The sequence below is a fragment of the Delphinus delphis genome, chromosome 1 (assembly GCF_949987515.2).
Source record: "Delphinus delphis chromosome 1, mDelDel1.2, whole genome shotgun sequence".
NCBI lineage: Eukaryota > Metazoa > Chordata > Mammalia > Artiodactyla > Delphinidae > Delphinus > Delphinus delphis.
Genome location: NC_082683.1, coordinates 179,431,704 through 179,452,777, shown reverse-complemented (window position 1 = coordinate 179,452,777; position 21,074 = coordinate 179,431,704). Strand labels below are relative to the sequence as shown.

The 21,074-nt window shown below is 40.5% G+C and overlaps 1 protein-coding gene across 2 annotated transcripts in view; it reads left to right on the top strand.

Moving 5' to 3' along the window:
* Nucleotides 1-21,074, top strand: part of DENND1B (DENN domain containing 1B) — a 251,610-nt gene that overhangs the window by 207,223 nt on the left and 23,313 nt on the right. For both annotated transcript variants that reach the window (XM_059998790.1, XM_059998789.1), the window contains 2 exons: nt 2,366-2,422; nt 3,270-3,377. In XM_059998790.1, coding sequence (XP_059854773.1) covers nt 2,366-2,422; nt 3,270-3,377 — 165 coding nt within the window. The remainder of the gene's footprint in view (nt 1-2,365; nt 2,423-3,269; nt 3,378-21,074) is intronic.

Genomic DNA, 21,074 nt, shown 5'->3' with positions numbered 1-21,074 from the left:
GGTGGGTTTTGAAAGAATAGAGGATATTTAGGCAAACTAGAATATAGTCCAAATGTGAGTAAAGATAGGTGCAAATTTGAGGAGATTAGAACAGGAACATTTTTGAGGGGGGTGATTATGCATTTTTACCTAACGGGAATGTAGGCATTAATATAGGACCCTTGAAATAGATTCAGTGGCTTTACCACTAAAATAATGCATGCAGAAATGCTCTATTGATTCTAAAGAACCATGGAAATATAATTTAGTGTTATGTGGCTTTTTAGATAATCTTTTGCCTCATTTACAATAACGAAATCTTTGTTTTGGTTTTGCCTCATTTACAATAACGAAATAACAGTTTAGTTCAGTTCAGAACATTTCTTGAGCAGTTACTGTCTGCCAGATGCTTGCTGAGTACTTCGGATATTAACAGGCCCCTCTTCCCCTCCGTGAACTTGGGAAGACCCTTCCTGGAAGTAACTTGGCTTCATCCGCATGACCTGAATCTGTAGAATAAGACTCACAGTGCCATTTCTTTCGTGAGGCTTAGATTCGGTGGATGTATTTTAAAAACCTTAGTTTTTCCTTCTTCTTGGGAAGAAGTTGGACTTGGACCTGGATTTGAATCTAGGCTGTGGAGGCTTATACCCTCTGAGTTACTTTCCTTATTTGTAAAGTGTAATAATAATAGTACTAACTCCATAGCGTTGTGATGATTAAATGAGGTAAAGCATGCTCGGTACCCAGCGCACAAACGCCGAGGAAACGCAAAATAAATGTGAATTTCTTTTCACTTCTTCTGTGGGTGGGAATTTCCAGTGGGAATTGAGCTTTTCTGAAAACCCCCCGTGGTCTTCAGTTCACTCACACTGCACGGGAACCACAGCGGGACCTCACAGCCTCCGATGCTGGAGCCAGGTTCCCCTGGAACATGAACAGAGCCTTTAAATTGTTAAATGACTTGTAATTTTTTCCAGGAAAACTGTATATGACATAGACACAACAAGACTCATGTCTGCCTATAAAAGCACTTTGTAAAGTTGCCTGAGTTTCTTCTTTTTTTTACATCTTTATTGGAGTATAATTGCTTTACAGTGGTGTGTCAGTTTCTGCTTTATAACAGAGTGAATCAGCTATATATATACATATGTTCCCATATCTCTTCCCTCTTGCGTCTCCCTCCCTCCCACCCTCCCTATCCCACCCCTCTAGGTGGTCACAAAGCACCGAGCTGATCTCCCTGTGCTATGCGGCTGCTTCCCACCAGCTATCTATTTTACACTTGGTAGTGTATATATGTCCATGCCTCTCTCTCACTTTGTCCCAGCTTACCCTTCCCCCTCCCCGTATCCTCAAGTCCATTCTCTAGTAGGTCTGTCTTTATTCCTGTCTTACCCCTAGGTTCTTCATGACATTTTTTTTTCTTAGATTCCATACATATGTGTTAGCATACGGTATTTGTCTTTCTCTTTCTGACTTACTTCACTCTGTATGACAGACTCTAGGTCCATCCACCTCACTACAAATAACTCAATTTCATTTCTTTTTATGGCTGAGTAATATTCCATTGTATATATGTGCCACATCTTCTTTATCCATTCATCCGATGATGGACACTTAGATTGCCAACAAACACCTGAAAGAATGTTCAACATTATTAATCATTAGAGAAATGTAAATCAAAACTACAATGAGGTATCATCTCACACCGGTCAGAATGGCCATCATCCAAAAATCTAGAAACAATAAATGCTGGAGAGGGTGTGGAGAAAAGGGAACACTCTTGCACTGCTGGTGGGAATGTGAATTGGTACAGCCACTATGGAGAACAGTAAGGAGGTTCCTTAAAAAACTACAAATAGAACTACCATATGACCCAGCAATCCCACTACTGGGCATATACCCTGAGAAAAACACAATTCAAAAAGAGTCATGTACCAAAATGTTCACTGCAGCTCTATTTACAATAGCCTGGAGATGGAAACAGCCCGAGTTTCTTAAAGTCCAGACATTTGCCCAAATAACCTGCTGCTCTGATGTGCTTTCTCTTTTCCTTGCCCATTTGTCAAAGTTTCAGATTATGGCTGGGCGGTAGTCATCTTGTGGCCTCTTGTGTTTTTTAATAGTTTAGGAGGCGGAATAGGCTAACTGCTAGCCTTTGTATGATTCCTATGCAAACAGAAACTAATCGTGCTTTCACCACCTCATTTAGGTGTAATAGTGTGTGGTATGTGTCCCTGAAAATAGAGCTTTAGATTATAATTTCTTCTTTCTCTGTATAATACGAAGACTTAGTAATTTTCATTAAATGGGATCTCATGTACTTACTCCTTAAGTGTAATAGAAGCACACTGAGCCAGACACTGGTGTTATCATTTCCTAGGCAAAGAATCATGCAAAGCAGGGAATAAAGGAAGTGAAGAGTAAGCTGAGACACAAGGTACGTCCTGTGCTGCTTTTCATTCTACCTTGATTCTTGCGTTAGTTTGAAGCTTATGCCTTACAAATCACACGAGATTTATGTTTCTAATGACTTTTGAAATATGCTTAGCCCTTTGTTCAAGAATGTATTTTTCATAACAAGCCCTCTGGCAACTATCTGCCATTCTCTATGCACCCCCTGAATAATCTCTTTATTGTCTGCGTATTTTATCACAGAGCGACCAAGATCTTCAAAGGTGCTTAACAGGATGTATGTTTTCATAAAGTTGATTGCCTTGATATCACAATTGAAATTCTTGCTTCAAGCTGAGAATTTTTTTTTTTTTAAAAGATGATCTTTGGTGCAGAATTAAGGCAGGAATGCCATCGTTTGGCTTTATAGGATCTTGCCAATAGCAGCTACTTTAAATTGAAGAACGTTCTTAATTTACAAAGGTGTATTTGAATCTGTGAATATTGCATATATGTGAATAGTTACGTTTATGTATATGTGTGTTTGATTTGATTACGTATAATATCTTTGCAGATTTTATCAGTTGTTGTGTTTTGAATTTCTGCCTCTGGAGGGAAGAGACTACTTAAAACTTTCTTTGTAGTAATGGAGAGTGAGCAATCTTCGTATAAATTTTATTGAAATTGTTCAAAAGAGTCAGACTATTTTGGAATTTATTAATTCATAATATAGAAAAATGCATTTTCTTCCTAAATAGGTTTTTTTTAAACTTATACCCCAAGTGTTATTTTGTTACTTGCATCTGTATTGGATACTTTATCTATTAAGCAAAAAAGTTTAGTAATAAAATGAGTATTTTAGAATAACCACTTGTATGCTTCTTCACATGTAGGAAAATGAGGACGATTATGGGACTTGTTCTGGTTCTGTACAATATACGCCCGTCTACACGCTACGCAGTGAAAAGGGAAGAAACCTAGCAAGGCGTAAGCTTGCCCAGGTGAGGTTGTTTACCCTCCCATCTCGCAGATTCTGAAGTCAAGCAATTCCAATCAATTCTTCAGGAAAATTTGGAACCCATTGATTTTTTTTATCATATGGTGAGAAACCCTGCGTTGACGGTCAAGGAGGTGAGTAGGTGGCGTCTGGGCCACGTAAGAGGGTCCTGGGAGCCCAGGGTCCAGGTCCCAGTCTGTACACACATCACTGGGTCGTGTCCTCCTGGTGAGTGGAGAGAGACAGGGCAGTGTGTGGTGGCCCGGGACTCGGGGTAGCTTATTGATGGCTTCCTTTACTGCAAAGGTAAGATGAAACTCATACGTGGGGATTTGACTGCTAAAGTAATCTGTAGAAATGAGAATACGAAGTAATGTATGTCTGTCTTTTTCTAAAGTTAGATATTTTATTTGCTCTCAATAGTTAAAGCTTCTGCTTCTATCTAATGCTACTTAAAATATTGTCCTAAAGTAGGAAAGGGCTCAGGATCATAGCTGTATGTGTCTCTGATTTTGCATCATAAGTGTGTTGCTGCTTGTTTCAAGGAAGCAAAGTTTGCATACGCCAAATCATACTTTACGTGGTCTTAGAAAACTAGCTTTTAAAATGAATTCTCAAGTGGATTATAGTTACGAAACCATGGAACTGGAAGCAGCTGCAAAGCTTCGTTTATCACAGTCACCAAAGTTTACAGTTGAGGAAGTTGGTAGCCGAATGGTCCCATCACTTACCTGAAGTTCTGTAACTAGTTAGTGGCAGGGCTGGACAAGAGCCCACCTCCGGTGCTCAGGTAGCTCCCTGGATGTGCAGACACTCAGTGCAGGGCTTTCCTGTGTCTTTAGGAATGGGGAGAGGACCCTGGAAGCGGTGCTAAAACCTCCGCCTTTGTAAAGAAGACCCATTCGTTTGGTTGTTCAACAGCTATTACGCGTCAGGCACCTTTCTAGGTATTTTGGAAAAACATAAAAAAATCTCTGCTTCAGGGGACTGTTTTTATAACATACAAAGTGCCTTCTCTATGATTTATCCATTTGTTAAGCTTACGTTTTCATACATTAGTATTGCTTAACTGCAGCATATTGGTCATGAATGCTAGTTGCATGACCTGAATTATTTCAATGAAATAATTATTCCACAAGGGTAGGAAACTTTTCTGGCTACCACCATTAACTGGAAAACATTCATTAACTTGTAAATTCGTGATGGATTTGCAATCAATTTCTTAATTTTTCTCCTTAGATTATATTAGATTAGATTTTAGGTTATCATGATAAATAGATTTTTATGTGAAAGAAATGTGGGAGTCTTTGTTACCTGCAGGATGCTTTAAGATAAAAAGCAAACACTTAAATTGGAGAAATCCCTGTTCTAAATGTCAGTTTTAAATTAAGGAAATTACTTTTCTCTCCTCATATTTAAAATTTTAAATCTGCCTTTTCTTTAACGTGGCACAATATTTTTATGATAATTTAATTATAAAATACATTACCGATTTCTGTTTTTGTTTGTTTTCTTTGAATTCCTAGAGACACAGTTTCTGATAGAGAAAATTATATTAGGTAATAGAAAACCTTACAGGATAATAGGTTACATTCATCACATACTTACCCTGAATCTTCATGGCTATCGTTTGCTGTAATACCATTCGTGTAGCTGTCTGCATTCATTAGTTAGCATTTTATGGTTTTCAGGTGGACATGACATGACTTTAACAAGAATTAAAAGAAGTAGGGCTTATTCTTCTGAGAATTATTATTTTCCTACTCGGTATATAGGAACTTGTTAAACCAACATATTTAGATTTATCGTGCAGGTGCTGGCAATGTCTGCGTAACAGTCTTCGCAAGTGATAAATGCCTGAGTTTCAGGCAATGTGTATACCCAGAATATGTTTCTTTGTATACATCTGTCCCATTATGTAAATAGGTACATACATCTGCGTATTTGTATTTTAACAGCTAAATTTTTTGAGTTTATATTTCCAACCGTTTGCAACCCAGTATCTATTGTAATTTAACTTTTTGCTTTTGCTTGTATTTCTTCTATCATTGAAATTTGATAGCTTTAGATTCACATAGACACTAACCAAAGAGGTAAATTTGGGGCCCTTTGGCAATTCTTTTCCTTGCTGCTTTCCACCCTTACTTTTTTTCCCCATAGCTGCCAGAATGCATGTTTTCTTGCAATACTAATGTTACTTCTTTGAGCTGAAAGTTATAGGGCTCTGAAATGATAGCCAACTTGTGGTCAGCAGCTTATTTATAAAAGCAGACCATGGTACATTCAAATTGAAATTGTCATCTAATTCCAGATCTGAATTATTTCTTTAATTTCGTAGTGTTAGCAAACACATACGCGTGAAATACGACAACAGCAGGACATTTATTACGAGGATTTAGGTGTTCCTGCCTCCATGTGCTGGGGGGATTGGGACTGGAAAATGGGAAAAGCAGTCGGGGGAGAGTATCGACCCCACCATCTTCTCTGTCTGTCTCACCTGGTCTGTTCTCTCTGCGTGTTTGTTCACTGTGCATTCTGTAGATCGGCTTTCTCAGCTCCTCTGTCCCTTCGGTGAGCTTGCAGGCCCTCAGTTCAAACAACTGCTAGAAATGGACCACATATACCTATGGCCACTCTTTTCTTTGGATTCCTTTCCCATATAGGCCATTACAGAGTATTGAGTAGAGTTCCCTGTGCTACACAGTAAGTCCTTATTAGTTATCTATTTTACGTAGAGTAGTGTGTATATGTCAGTCCCACCTGAAACTAACACAACATTGTAAATCAACTGTACTCCAAAAAAAAATTTTTTTTATTTAAATTTAAAGAAAAGAGAGAAATTGACCACAATTCCCAAATCCAGTTTCTTGAGGAAGGACGTAATCAGCCCACGTGGATCGGGCTTCAATCCTTGGCTCCGTCAACTCTAGCCGGAGAGGCCGGGAGAGGACCACGTTACGACAGACACTGGGACAGTGGTGGGTGCGAACAGGGAAAGCAGTTCTCAGAGTAGGGGTTTTAAGGGGTGTGACGGTATCTCAGAGGATTTCTCTGTTTCTCATTGCCTTATAACGCTATTTGCCAAGAAGTCATCTTTGCAAAAGAAAAGAAAAATCTGTGTTTTTGAGTGGTTAGAGGCTGGATCTTTGTCCCACAAATCTGAAGCTTGGTAAGTTTAAGGTCAGCCTCCCCTGATGGGCTGCTGTGGCCTCCGTTCTCGCGGGAGAGATGAGCCACTTACGCCAACAAAAGGACCTCAGCAGAAATAAGCTTCAGATGCAATATTTGCACTTTGGGCAAAGAGATCAAGAGGGATCAGGCATAGTCTACTGCCTTTTCTTTGTGGTCTGGTATTGAGAAGCTTCCTTGGTTCACTTTTTGGAGATAATCCAATCTCATTGATTTAATCAAAATAAGATCCAGTATCCTGTGGAGCAGACAAAGTTGATGCTAGAACCATGTGCATGTTGTTCTATGGTGATTCCCAAATCAGTATGTTCTCTCACTCCTATCTCCACAAGTTGTAATAATATTAGGATCTGAGCACATTAAGATTTTCAATTAAATATGGAAGCAATTCTGGGAGTAGTTGGGTGCGGTTAAAGAAAGAACCTAGACATCAATAAATACGTCAGAGACACTGATGTTTATTTGTTTATATTCTACCTATTTCCAAAAATAAATTGATACCTTACAAAGAATCATAGAATAAAGAATTAAAATTCATTTAATTTAGGGAAGATTCACGGCAGAGAGTAAGTAAGTGTAGTAAGAACCTAAGGCCCCGTCCCGTGCTTAGCAGCCAAAATGAAAAAGCGCAGCTACCATGATTCCTAATGCAGAGATTTAGAAAGCTGTTCAGGAGATTCATCACCATCTCAGGACATGGGGCTGGCTGCACACGGTCCCGAGGAGGTACCTGGCAAGGATCCCTGTGTCAGGAGACGGAAGGTCGGTTTTCTTTATTTGGTCTCTCCCATGCAGTCTCATGATGTGAAGCGCTCAGGCTCATCAGAACCTTCCTCAGAGCCCCCTCAGCTTCCTCGCTGTGGCCTCAGCTTTCACATGAGTGTTGAACTGCTTAAAAAGATGCAAAGGTTACAAGCAGAAATAAGCCTAGAATACACTCTTTCCTTCGTTCTATAGCATCTCTCTCGTGTCAGTACTGGCTTCTCCGGAAGCAACCATATCCTGGGCCGCATCTTATATTTGATTGTTGACGTGACCAGATTTTTTTTTTTTTTTTTTTTGCGGTACGCGGGCCTCTCACTGTTGTGGCCTCTCCCATTGCAGAGCACAGGCTCCGGATGCACAGGCTCAGTGGCCATGGCTCACGGGCCCAGCCGCTCCGCGGCATGTGGGATCTTCCCGGACCGGGGCACGAACCCGCGTCCCCTGCATCGGCAGGCGGACTCTCAACCACTGCACCACCAGGGAAGCCCCAGATTCTCTTAAAAGACTTGCTTGGTGGTAAATTCAGTTACTTGAAAGCAAGATTCTGTAGATACCTATGGGATTTGGTGATCCAGATAGTTTTGATGTTCTTACTACTGTTTTCTAAACCTCAATTGTGATAGAGTTGAGATAACATTAAAGTGCACTGGAGCAGCCTTGGAAAACACAAGGAAAAGAGACAGTTCCTTGATTAACAGTCTGTGTGTGTTTGTGCATACTACAGGATTAATTTAAAACTCGCAACAATCCAAGCAGAGTGGGAACTGTCACCCCCATTTTTTCAGATTTAGAAATGGGGGAGCAGAGGGGTTAAGAAATGTGCCCAACGTTCTACAGTAAAAATAGCAGAGTAGGGGTTGAAAAACAGACAGACGGACTGATTCTGGAACGTTAAGTCCCTGGCCACTGCTCTCATGCTTTGCTTTGAGAAGGGTGCTCGTGGAGGAGGGACTGTTAGAGGCAGGGGTATGGACTTTACAGCCAGAGAGTGTTGACTTGGAGGAGGCTGCTGGCATCGAGCATGAAGCCAAACACACCATCTCTAAGCCTTAATTTCTACATTTGTGAAACGGTAGGAACAGTCCATGTCATCTTCCGAGGACGCTGTAGGCATTATAGATCATGTATGTAAAGCACCTGCCACACAGTAGGCACTAAGTAGTTGGCCGCTGTCCATTTATACATAAACACATATCTTGAGCTTCAGGTCTTTTATAGCAGTGGCACCATCTGACCTTCTTCTCTGTTCTCTCTTTTATAGAGTCACTAACAATCCTGTAGTCACTGAAGCATTGGGGACCCTAAAATTATCTGTCTTCATTCTAAGTAGGGATACCTTTAGATCTCAGTTTATGATTTGGAAAGAAATATAAAACTTTCTGTTTTCAACCAAGAAATCTCTTGGTTTATAAGCTTATAAGACCTGAAGTATGCCATTTTATTGTCAGATTATCTACATAGAGGATGTGGGCTTGCCTCATCCCATTCCTAACCTGTTTGCTTATCCATTTGAAAAGTCAATTTTGGCTATATAAGAAGAACTGTACATTTCCAGTTTCCCAACTAGATTTGTGTAAATGAAACACTTTATCTTCATCCATTTTTCGAAAGAGAAAAATGAGACTGCGGTAATTTAAATTCCAAGAGTGTATTTTAAAGTAAAAAAAAAAATAAAATTTTATAATCTGGGTACTGTAGAAAAGAACAAAAATTGAAATGTGTGGTGTTTTAAGCTTCCATGACTTAGCTTACTTTTGAAATGGATTGTGAATCTATAGCTACTCGCAGCAAATGGTAATTTGTGTATTGGTCTGCTAATTAGTATGGTTATTTCCCGTTTTGTTGATGAGGCTTAAATAAATGTCAGGGGTATAGCCATGAAGATCTTCCAATTAGGCTTCACATTTGTAAAACCCAACCCTTTTCCCTTTTGTGTGAAGATGACAGTTCCAGCAGCAGCCCCAGCCTAACAGGACTCCAGGGAAAGGTTCCTCCTCTGGTTTTATTGAAAATAGGGCCAGTTGGGTCCAGGGAGAATACCGCCACTGGCCATGGTGCAGAACCGTTTTCATCTTGACTACATACTTACCTTCTTTCATCCATTTTATTTTAGAACAAAACACTGTAGACTCAGTGAGCAATGTCTACACTAAGTCTGTCATTTAAAATTATGTTTTAAAATATTTGCTTGTAAAAATTTATTGAAACTTTCTAAGAATGAGAAATAACTTTACTATGCAAAATTTATATGAACCTAAGATACTGCTCCATATTTAATAATAATAGCCTTTCTTAACTTACTCTGGTAATCGTAATGTGTGCTGTGTGTCTGTGTGTCTCACAGGCTCACACACACACAACTAGACCAGTGAATGGCAAGCAAGTGTGTCGCTGTATTACAAGTCAACCTTAACAGATGGATGGCCCTAAGCAAGCAAAACCACTGCAGCAAAATCGAGAGAAAGTGGAGGATTGAAGCTTTTTGTTGTTAAGCCCCATTAAAACCCTGGCACACGTATCACTCTTAACTATTGCATGTCTGGGGCGAGTAGCAATCCACTCAGGTTTATTTTCAACCTGTCTAATTAATTATGTAAAAGCTGCATGAGAAAATATGAATGGAAGGTTATTTTTGCATTTGTACTATAATATAAAGTGCATGACTGCTGACAAATGCCCTCCCTTGGAATGTAGTCAACACTTTAACCCAAATACAGTGTTTACAAATAGAAATATGCTCAACAGCCATAATGCCTCCTAATAAGATGAGGTTCTATTAAACTAGTGGCCATTTATTGTTTTTCAGATTACATTCACATGTAGACTAAGAGTCCGAGATATGAATAGTTCTTTAGAGTGAAGAAATAAGGACAAAGTTTATGCCATAAAATATGATATATGTGATTTTTCCATTTTTTACCCATAGTACAAGGTGATAATGTACACTTCAAATGAAACTGTATTTTTGAGTCCTTGTGTATTTATTGGTTTATAAATCATCCTAATGGATTTGGAATATAGCACAGCGTCAATGAGCTCATTTTATAATTGATGAGTAATGGAATTTCATCTTTAAAAAATGTGCTTAGAAGTTGTATATGCCTTTTTTGGCATGTGGAGACTTGCAGGTAAGGCATTTGAAAGCCACATTTCAGTTGAATGGAAACTTAGATCCCAGTATGTAAGCATGTTTTAAATATGAGATGTCAGATGGTTTACATTTTACACAGAATAAATCTCATATTTTAAAATACTGCCAATGAATTTGTTTCTGTGAAATTTACCAGAAAAGTTAAACATTTAGATTCTCTAAATTGCTTAGTTCCTAAGCATCTAAGTGATGGGATATTCACACCTAGTAGGGTGTGGTTTATGCTATCGTGATTGTGACACACTTTTCTTCATTGGAATTCAGTGGAATCTGGGAGTAAAATGAATGTAATTAAGGACAGTGTTTCTTTCTCAGGTGACAGAATAGATTTCAGAAAATGACATGCTTGTTGAGGTCTTTGAAAAATATAGTCCATTGAATAGCTTTGCTTTATTGATCAAGAAAGAAATGGCATAGTCATTGGTTTACAGAGGGAAGTAGCCACTTGCTTCTTCTGACCAAGAAAAAAATGACTGTAAACCACAATGAGAAAAATAGTTGTGACCTCAGGGGAAGGGGGAGAAATGAGTTTATGAAGGAGGAGAGCCAGATACTTGGAAAAAATACTTAATATAATATAAATCTTACAAAATAATAAAAATAAGTTTAACCAAATCATGGTAAGCCAAAAAAAAAAAAAAGAGAAACCCTAGTTTTTTATTTTTAGCACTCTGTTTACTTTGGCTCAGTATTGAGAATTCTGTTATTATGATTAAGCTAAAGTGCTGAATTAAAGTGATCAGAAAGTATAAGTATTAAAGTATGAGAGTTCCAAATGATAACATGTTTTAAAAAATAATTTAAGTAAGTGTGTTTCTATTAGAAGATGCCCACAAAAAGGACTGCCTAAATGAAAACATGGTTTAGCAGTCTGTCCAAAAGCCACTCTTTGATATAGTGTCTATTTAGTCTAATTTACACTAATGCTACTAATTTATAGAATTGATCCTTTCAGTCCAATTTGAAAATATGGGTACCATGTTGTTGTTTTAAAGAAAGTTATTTTTCTCTGTTGAAATAATACTAATTTCCAACATGTCAAATTTGATTATTGTTACATCTGTGCCCTGCCAGCCCTTCTCCCCAACACCCCAGTTATGGATGACAGGGGTGCCCTCTAGTGACCATTAGGTAATATTTTCTTTCCTTGAAAGAATGGTTATGCAAGACAAAATTCGTAATTATAAAATTTGCCTTTCTCTTTTAGAAACACAATAGAATACATATTTGAGAAATTTATATTGTCATAAAATTGTTCCAGAACATTGTTCTTTCAAAGAGATAATTCAAGACCAACTCCTTGTTTCAGCAACTGGCCGGGACTTCATTTTTAAAATGAAGAATACCTAGAGTATGATAAAGACTTATGTGAACATATTCCCTATATTTTATGAGATGTTTTTGGGTTGAAATGTACCTTTTTAATGTTATACTTTTACTCTTTTACTCTTCAGATTTATTGCCACAGATGGCTATGTCATTCATCACAAAGTCTTGAAACAAAAACAAAGGTACTTAAATTTTCCATTTGGTAAATATATTGAGTATTACCATTCTAAACTTTACATCGGTAATTACATCACTAAGATCTTTCTGTTCTGTTTAATTTTGTGAGAGCTTTTTCTCGTTATATCTTTATTTTAAGGGCTTTTGGTGAAAGTAACAACAGCTCTCTATTCCAAAAGTCCCCAAGTTTTCTAGACAAATTCTTATTTTCTCCCAGGCATCCTGGCATACAGCAATGATTACTTTCTTCCTGTTTTGTGTATAAGAACTGCTTTTAAGGTTGGTCAGAGGTTAGTGTTAGTGTTGATGAAAGGAAAGGCCAGTCTTGTCTTTGTGCGTGTTCCTGCTGCTGTGCGTTAGTGTCCCCGAGAGAGAGAAATTGCCAGGAGTGTCACTAGCTGTGTAACTAGAGAGTATTATAGAACCTTATTATTATCTGAAGCGGATTTATGTCTGTTACACATGATTATATTTCCTGGTATAGAACATAAAGTAGTAGCATGATGCATAAATATCTTAACAGGTTACAAAATAGGACTACTTTGTGTGCAGCCTTCTCTGGAAGTTCTTCGTGGCTTTTCTAACACTTGAGTCTAATCCTGGTCAGGTTAGTTAACACACATCCCTCACCCCCTATAACTACCACTTACTTATTATAGCGAGAACGTTGAAGACTTACTCTCTCTCAGCAAATTAGCAACTCTCAAGTATACGATGCAGTGTTGTTAACTGTAGTCACCATTCTGCACAGTCCCTGAACCTATTCGTCTGGTAAGGGCAAGTCTGTACCCTTTGACCAGTGTCTCCTCATTTCCCTCACCCCCTAGCCCCTGGCAACCACCAATCTACTTTATGCTTCTCTGAGTTTAGCTTTTTCAGGCTCCACATGTAAATGAGATCATACACTATTTGTGTGTTCCTCTCTGGCTTATTTCACTGAGCATAATACCCTCCAGCTTCATTCATGTTGTCACAAACGGCAGGATTTCTTTCTTTCTATGGCCGAATGGTATTCCTCTGTATAAACATACACCACATTTTCTTTATCCATTCCTGTACACAGGCTGTTTATGTATCTTGGCTGTTGTGAAAAGTGCTGCAGGGATTGTGGGATGCAGATAGCTCTACGAGACAGTGATTTCATTTCCTTCGGATAATTACCCAGAAGTGGAATTACTGATCATATGGTAGTTCTATTTTTAGTGTTTTGAGGAACCTCCATACTGTTTTCCAGAGTAGCTGCACCAATTTACATTCCCACCAACAGTGCACAAAGGCTCATTTTCTCTACACCCTCTCCAGTATTCCTTCCCTCTTGTCTTTTTGATGATGGCCATTCTAACAGGTGTGAGGTGTTAACTCATTGTGGTTGTGATTGGCATTTTCTTGATGATTAGTGATGTTGAGCACCTTTTCAATGTACTTGATGGTCATCTGTATGTCTTTGGGAAAGTGTCTGTTCAAGTCATTTGCCCTTTTTAATCAGATAATTATTATTTTTGCTATTGTATGAGTTTCTTATATATTCTATATATTAACCCCCATCCGATATATATGATTTGCAAATATTTTCTTCCATCCCATGAGAATGGGAGAAATTTTCATTTTGTTGATAATTTCTTCTGCTATGCAGAAGCTTTTTAGTTTGATGTAGCCCCATTTGTTGATTTTTGCTTTTGTTGCTTGTGCTTTTGGTGTCATATCCAAAAAAATCATTATCAAGACTGATGACAGGGAGCTTTTTCCCTATGTTTTCTAACATTCTATGAGTTTTACAGTTTCAGGTCTTAAATTTAAGTCCTTATTAACCCATTTTGAGTTAACTTTTATTTGTGATGTAAGGTTAAATTCATGCAATTTCATTCTTTTGCATGTGAATATCCAGTTTTCCAGCATCATTTATTGAATAGACTACCCTTTCACCATTGAGTATTCTTGACTCCCTTGTCAAATCTTACTAGACCATAAGTGCATGGGTTTATTTCTGGGTTTGTGATTCTGTTCCGTTGATCTATGTATATTTCATACCAATAACATACTGTTTTGATTACGATAGCGTGGTAATATAATTTGAAACCAGGAAGTTCAGCTTTGCTCTTTCCAAGACTGATTTGGTTATTTGGGGTCTTCTGTGGTTCCATACAAATTTTAGGATTCCTTTTCCTATTTCTATGAAAAATGCTGTTGGAATTTTCATAGTAATTGCATTGCATCTGTAGCTGGCTTTGGGTCACATGGACATTTTAACAATATTAACTCTTCGTATCCAGGAACACAGGCTATCTTTCCACTTATTTGTGTCTTCTTCAGTTTCTTTCATCAGTGTCTTAAAAGTTTTTGTTGTATAGATCATTCACTTCCTTGGGTAAATTTATTTCTAAGTACTTTATTGTTTTTGATGCCGTTGTAAATGGGATTGTCTTTTTCAGATAGTTAGATCATTGTTAGTGTATAGGAATGCCAGTTTAAATAATTTTTATGGACCTGTTTTAAATGGCTGATGAGCCCATCAAAGAATTCTTTATCTTTTATATCATGTTTTTGTTTACAATTCTGTCATTCAACTTGACTTTTTTATAGATTCCATCTCTCTGCTGTCATCCCATCTGTTTATGCATATTCTCCTTTTTATTTTGTTCTTACTTTTCATGTCTGGTAGTTCTTGGGTGATGGACCCCATGTGTAAAAAAGCAGTAGAGAGTAAGTTAAATAGTACTTACACCCAGAAATGGTGTGAGGCCGTTAGTACAAGAGGTTGAGTTCATCATGTGTTGGACTGGTTGGGATTTTGTTGTTGACATCATTACCTGCAGTGGCTGCTGTTATTATAAGTGTGTGTAGACGGCAGTACTTCTGGAGGTACCGGAAGGTTTTTCTCAGTGTTCCGCCTTCACCCTCAGCTGTCGGCAGTCCCTCTACATAGCGGGTCTCTCTCGGTGTTTGCAGCCATCCCTCAGCAGTTAATTTCTGTTGCTAGTTACGTGGTCCTAGCCTTATGGGTTTTCTGTGCTCTGGTCCAGCTTTGGTCTTCATAGGCCATGTGCCCCTGTGGCTCAGGTGTGGGACCTTCTCAGCATCCCTCCCTTCCTGCTTGTGGTGGATAAACTTCCCTTTACCTGTGATTGGTTTGGGGCAGTTTGCAGGCCGCCTGCCCCTCCCTAGTGGTGGTAGATTTATGCTTGGTATCCGTGTAGGATCCTGTGCCTGTCAGGGCCTCCGGCTCCTCCCTGGGGTGTAGAGTTTGTACTTCTACACCTGCCCCCGTGGTCTTGGGGTTGAGTTTGCTGACGTCTGCCAGCAGCTCTGGCTCTTGCTGTATGTAAATGAAGGACCTTCAGGAGTCAGTGGGCTTTGTGCCTGTCTCCTGCAGGCCTGCACCCCCATGGGAGCGCTTTCAGACTCCTGTCTGTCCCCAGTCCTTCTCTGCAGCACCAGATGGTAGAGTTGCCTGATCTGGCAAATAAAATTATAGGATTTTACCTGTGGAGAAAAGCTTGCGAGTGCAAACACCCCTGTCGCTGAGTCTACCAGCTCTTCCTAACCGGCATGTTAGTCCCCATGTGGTCTTGGTTGCATTTCAGCACGTTTCTTCCTCCCTGTTTATATTCCAGCTGCTCTTCTTCTGTGTGTGTGCTTTGCCAAGGATGAAATAGATCCTGGCTCCTAGCTCTCTTTGGAGGGGCTTCTGACTCTATGGAATTCATTTTACTTGGTTGCCTTACAACTCAGCATTCTGATAGGTTCAAGAAAAAAATATGATATTTTTCTTTAAGACCATCCAGATGTTTGTCATGGTTAGGATGGGAATCGACATTCTTTTGCTGCTTTTTGCATTCAAAATGGAAGTGGATTTAAAAGCAAAATGAATTAAAAGATACGATTCTTGGCCTCGAGGACTTGGTAAGACAGGAATGTACTCACAGAGCACTGCTTTCATAAGAGAGGGCGTGTCAGGTGACAGCCGAGTGATGGAGAATGAAGTGGCTAAAGCTGGCAGAGAAGGCGCCGTGGCTGTAGGAGGGGAGGCTGGTGAAGTGGTCACGGATGTGTCCGGACCACTTCAGAATCTTCCCGCCGGAACTAGTCTCACGTGACACTCAGCTGCTCAGAAACGGAATTCTGACGCTTCTATTCAAGCTTATTTCCTTAGCCTGGTAATAGAAGCCCTTCATAACCTGAATTCATCAGACTTCAGCAAACACGTATCTTGTTAATCCTTCAATTTAACTTTCTTGCTGTGACCGAAATATCTTTGGAAAAGTGTCGTAATCTCTTGTCTCTTCACCTACCCGGACAGTAGTACTCTTGATCATTCTGTAACTACCACCTGTTTTAAAATTGAGGTTAAGACTTGCCATTTTAAGAAGGTCTTTCTTGGGTTAACTTTCAGACATTTCTTTTTTCTGGGTCTCTGAGGACTGACTTATCTAGTGTAATTATAATGAAGAGTTCTGTTCAGAAAGCCGGAACACCTGGGTTGCAGTCTCGGCTCTGTCACTAACTGTCTAATCTTGCCCAGGAGACTTTACCTTATTAAGCTTTTGGTTCCCTAATATGTAAAACAGGGAAAATGCTCACCAGAGTGTGTGGTGAAGTAGGTATTTAACGTATGACCTATAAAACACCTAATACACTGAAGCAAGTAAGTCACGAGTAGGGCACTTTGTGCTTCAGTTACCGCCTGTAAAAATGATGACACACGTTTTTAAACCTCTTTTCAAATTGCAAACTGCCATGTATTTTTAAGGTATTGGCATTATAATTCTGTATAGTAGCTTTCTTGATAACTTATTCCCATATTATTTCACGCAGATATTTTTTGTGTTAGGCTGCAAAGTGCATAGGCCCAGGGGGTTGTTGTAGACTTTGGAAAAGCCAGGTAACGCTCTGGACCTCAGTCACTTCAACTCTGAAATGGGGACAGTAGCACAGAGAGTACCTCCTTTCCAAAAATTCATATATTACAAGCATCTCAATTTTATGAAGTCCAAAAACTTTTATTTTCCCATTCATCTGCCTGTGTCCCTTATCCTTCCCTGGCCCCTTAACCCCAACTATGAATTTCACCTTACCCAGGATTTTGCCCTAGTGTTAGATTTGTCTGCCATCTAGTGACAGAAATGGTAACTGCAGGATAACAGGCTCCTTGTGCATCGAGGAAGATCCTCACCATTTTACCCTCTGATATGCTTTGGGGAAACCATTGTAGTGAAAAGAAAGGAAACACTTATCTTGCTTGTTGTAGCTAAACCAGACTCATTTCTTGCTGCCTCATTAGACATGGGGTTTGATGGTATTGTGACCTGGACCCCCTGCCTCTGTCACTCTCCTCGTGTGTTTGCTCTTCCTTCCGGTCTTTTCCAGTCCGTTCTCTTCGCTTCACTCAATGTCTCTCTTCTCTAATACAATATCTTCTCTAATAAATTTCATTCCACACTGATAGCTTTTTTGCATTAGTTTAGTATTTTTCACATTCTTAGTTAGCATCCCTTGCTATACAAGCGCTTTACTTCCAAAATATTGATAGTATATTAATTTTTCGCTTTATATTTCCATGTGAGAAAATTTTTATTGCACAATTATGTGTTTAGAACCTAGTGAGTCCAATTGAAGACGTGTGATGGCCAATTCCCCATCTTTATTTTTAATTCTTTGCGTCAGAGGGATGTAAAACTCTGCTTGTTTTGTTTCCTTATGATGTCTTCTTGCATCCAAAAAATGTACCCTTTTAGTGTAGTACTGGCTCCCAAGAGAGCTGCAAATGCCAGTAGTTACTTGCTAGTTTGCACAGCCTCCGGGGTCAGTAGTGCCTGACCATGGCTAGAGTTCCAGCTGCCCTAGGTCTGTACAGTTCAGAAACTTCCAGATCTCCTTATTGATCCCAGTTTACCAGTATTTAAAGAATGTAGTTACAATTCTATGTTGTTAGTATTGTTAGCCTGCTGATGGAACCTACTTATTAGGAATGTTACAATTTGACATAAATCATGATCAGTATTAATGGTCATTTACATAAGTTGCCATATGTGATCAAAAAGCTGAGTGCAGTTATATCCATAGGAAGAATTGTGTTTGTAACTGCTTTATTATATTCAGTATTTGGCATTTTCACCCTTTTCTGAAAATCTTGAGAGGAAGGGAACATCTTTTTCTTTTCTTTTGTGTGCCTCACAGCATGGAAGACAGTAGCTCACGTGTAGTAGGTGCTTAACGGATGTTTGTGGTGTGAAGAGATGCCAAGAATTTTTTTTTTTTTTAAATGAGGTGTGGCTGCTACTTACCTTCAAGGAGTACAGAGAAGCTTTCAGGAGGTCCTCAAATATTTGTTGAAGGGAAAAGACAATGAATGGCTTCCTGTTACCCTCCACCATCGGGGCCTGCAAGTTGGGTCTGTCCCCGTCTCCATCCCCGCTACCACCTTCTGCCTTCCCACTCTTTCCTGCTACACCTCTGATCTCCCCGTTTCTGTGACCTGCTGTAAACTTACCTGCATCCAGCCTTGTGCCTTCTTAGTATACACCTGCCATCTAGTGGTCAGCCAGGCAACTGCAAGACCAGTGGGCCCTTAAATAACCCTGTGCAGGGGACCCAGGCTCTGACCAACGGGGCACCGTAGGCGTCTTTGATTCTATTGTGTTTGCCCTGGTCGTCCCACCACGGGACCTTTGCACGTTTTAGTTCCTCTTCTCATCATCTGCTTAATTCCTACTGACCTTTCAGAGCTGAAGTCAAACATCTTTCAGGGGAAGCCTTCCCTTGACCTCCCTGACGAGGTCAGATTCCTTGTGGCAGTCGTAGTTTAGTACAGGTTCCTGCTGTCATAATTGTATGCTTATATTATTCAACTTAATTCATGTTTCATTTACTAGACCACAGTCTCCATGAGGGCAAGGGGCCCTGTTGTCGGTCATACTCATACTAGCATGTAGCCCACTACCTGGTACATGCAGACATTTCTGTAATCTTTACTGAATGAATGAGCGTAACACTCCTCTGTGCCTCGCGGGTGCTGAAAATGCCCATGTCGGCCAGTTAGCGCAGTACCGTCTTCTTTGCGTTATGTATTTTCTTATCAGTTTTAAAATTCGTTGAAGTGCTCAACAGAAACTACTACCATGTATGGAGGTCTTCATTTATTCACGAAACACTAACCACCTGCTTTAAAGAAGAATTTTTTATTAAAGGGTAGAATTATAATGCCCTCGTTTTATTTGGTTCATTAGCTAATGAGAAAGCCAGTAAGATGTAAAAAAAAACTGATACAAAGGATACTTCAAAGAACAGACACCTAGACAGTCAAAAATACTGAAGTGTACATGCTAACAGGTACAAAACCGTCATTGTCTGCACCATATACCTGCGGCTCCACTGGGCAGAATTCGCTGCATCCCTGGGGACAAGAAACATTTCCGTTGCTGTCAGTCCTCCCCAAGGTACCTTTGGCCTCTGCAGGGTTATTAATAGTGCCTATGGGGCTTCCCTGGTGGTGCAGTGGTTGAGAGTCCGCCTGCCGATGCAGGGGACATGGGTTCGTGCCCCGGTCTGGGAAGATCCCACATGCTGTGGAGCGGCTGGGCCCATGAGCCATGGCCGCTGAGCCTGCACGTCCGGAGCCTGTGCTCCGCAACGGGAGAGGCCACAACAGTGAGAGGCCTGCATACTGCAAAAAAAACAAAAAACAAAAAAAATAGTGCCTGTGAGCCATGCAGACCTCCAGAGCGCTGGACAATCCCCCAATCTGCCCCAGGAGGCTAGGCAGTACCTAACATTCCTTTGAGAGGACACCCGTAATTTTGGACGCATTTCAATATCTTTTACATTTTTCCTGACATTCTCTCCCCCTGTGATCCTCATGATCTCAAAGATTATTCTTGATCAGAAAAGAAGGCTGTTCTCATCAGGTTTGACCTGATTATTTACATCACACCTTTGTGAATCTAGAGCCATGCAGTATAGGCCAGCTGTGGCCACAATTTACTTCTGGAAGTTTTCATAAGAAATCCGTTTGGGCTGCTAAAAGTCCTGTTATTTGCTATCTGAAGGCTAGGAAACTAAGCCCAAGAAAGCTTTCTACCAGGTAAAAATATGTTTTACCTGAAATAGCTACAAATTGGGGTGAATCCCTCTTGAGGTTCTCTGGATTTTCTCAGGCTCCCGGCCTGCTGGGAAAGGCGCCTTTGAGGCTGGACCCTGTCAGGTGGGTACCTTGCAGCTCTCCTGGGAGGGCTCTGTAGGCTTCGGCTCCATAAATCTACAACCTGTGGTCCACAGCAGAGGCTCCAGGTAAGGACTTGGTTGCACAGTTTGTCCAGTTGTATCCTGGGCAGGTCGTTAGAGACAATGAAAGATGGAGAGCCCTGTAGAATCAGGTAACCCCACAAAGTCTCCTGAACACCATCCAGATACCGCTGACAGGACACGCCGTCATCTTTAGCTCCTTTCAAAGTCTTTTGCAGTTTTCCTGACACTAACATGTACCACACGCTGCGTGGTTCTGAGGGTACGAGAGAGAAGGGAGCAAGGCGCCTGCCCTCGGAACCGGCTGTGGAGCAGGGAGGAGGGGCTCTAACCAGGACGCGGTGCAGAGGGACAGGCCCCCGGCAGGTGTGCGTCTAGGTGCTCTAGGGATGCAGGAGGCAGCAGCAAACTGACGCATGAGTGAGGAAGTGTATCCTGCAAGGCGGGAGGGGAGAGCAAAGCATGAAGGACAACTAGAGAAAGAGGGGGAAAGGCCAGGTGGGGGAGGTTCTGCTGGACCCGCACGCACGGGAGGGAAGACGGCTGGTAGAACACCCCTGCGGCAGAGTCTGGGCAAAATTGAGGAGTCGGAGATTTATCCCAAAGACAGTGGGGAGCCACTGAAGGAGGTATGGAAAGAGGAGGAGAGCATTGTTGTATTTGCCTTTAAAAAGATGTCTCTGTCAGCAGCTCAGCGACTGTAGCTTTTCTACAAGGTGGGAGGAAAGAGGCTCAGATGCGGGTGGGCAGTTAGATTTTCCAGTGAGTCCAGACGCATAGTGGCAGAGACAGTGGGGGAGGAGGGGATCAGCGCAAGAGGAGAACCTGCAAGGCAGGGGGATCAACCTGTGC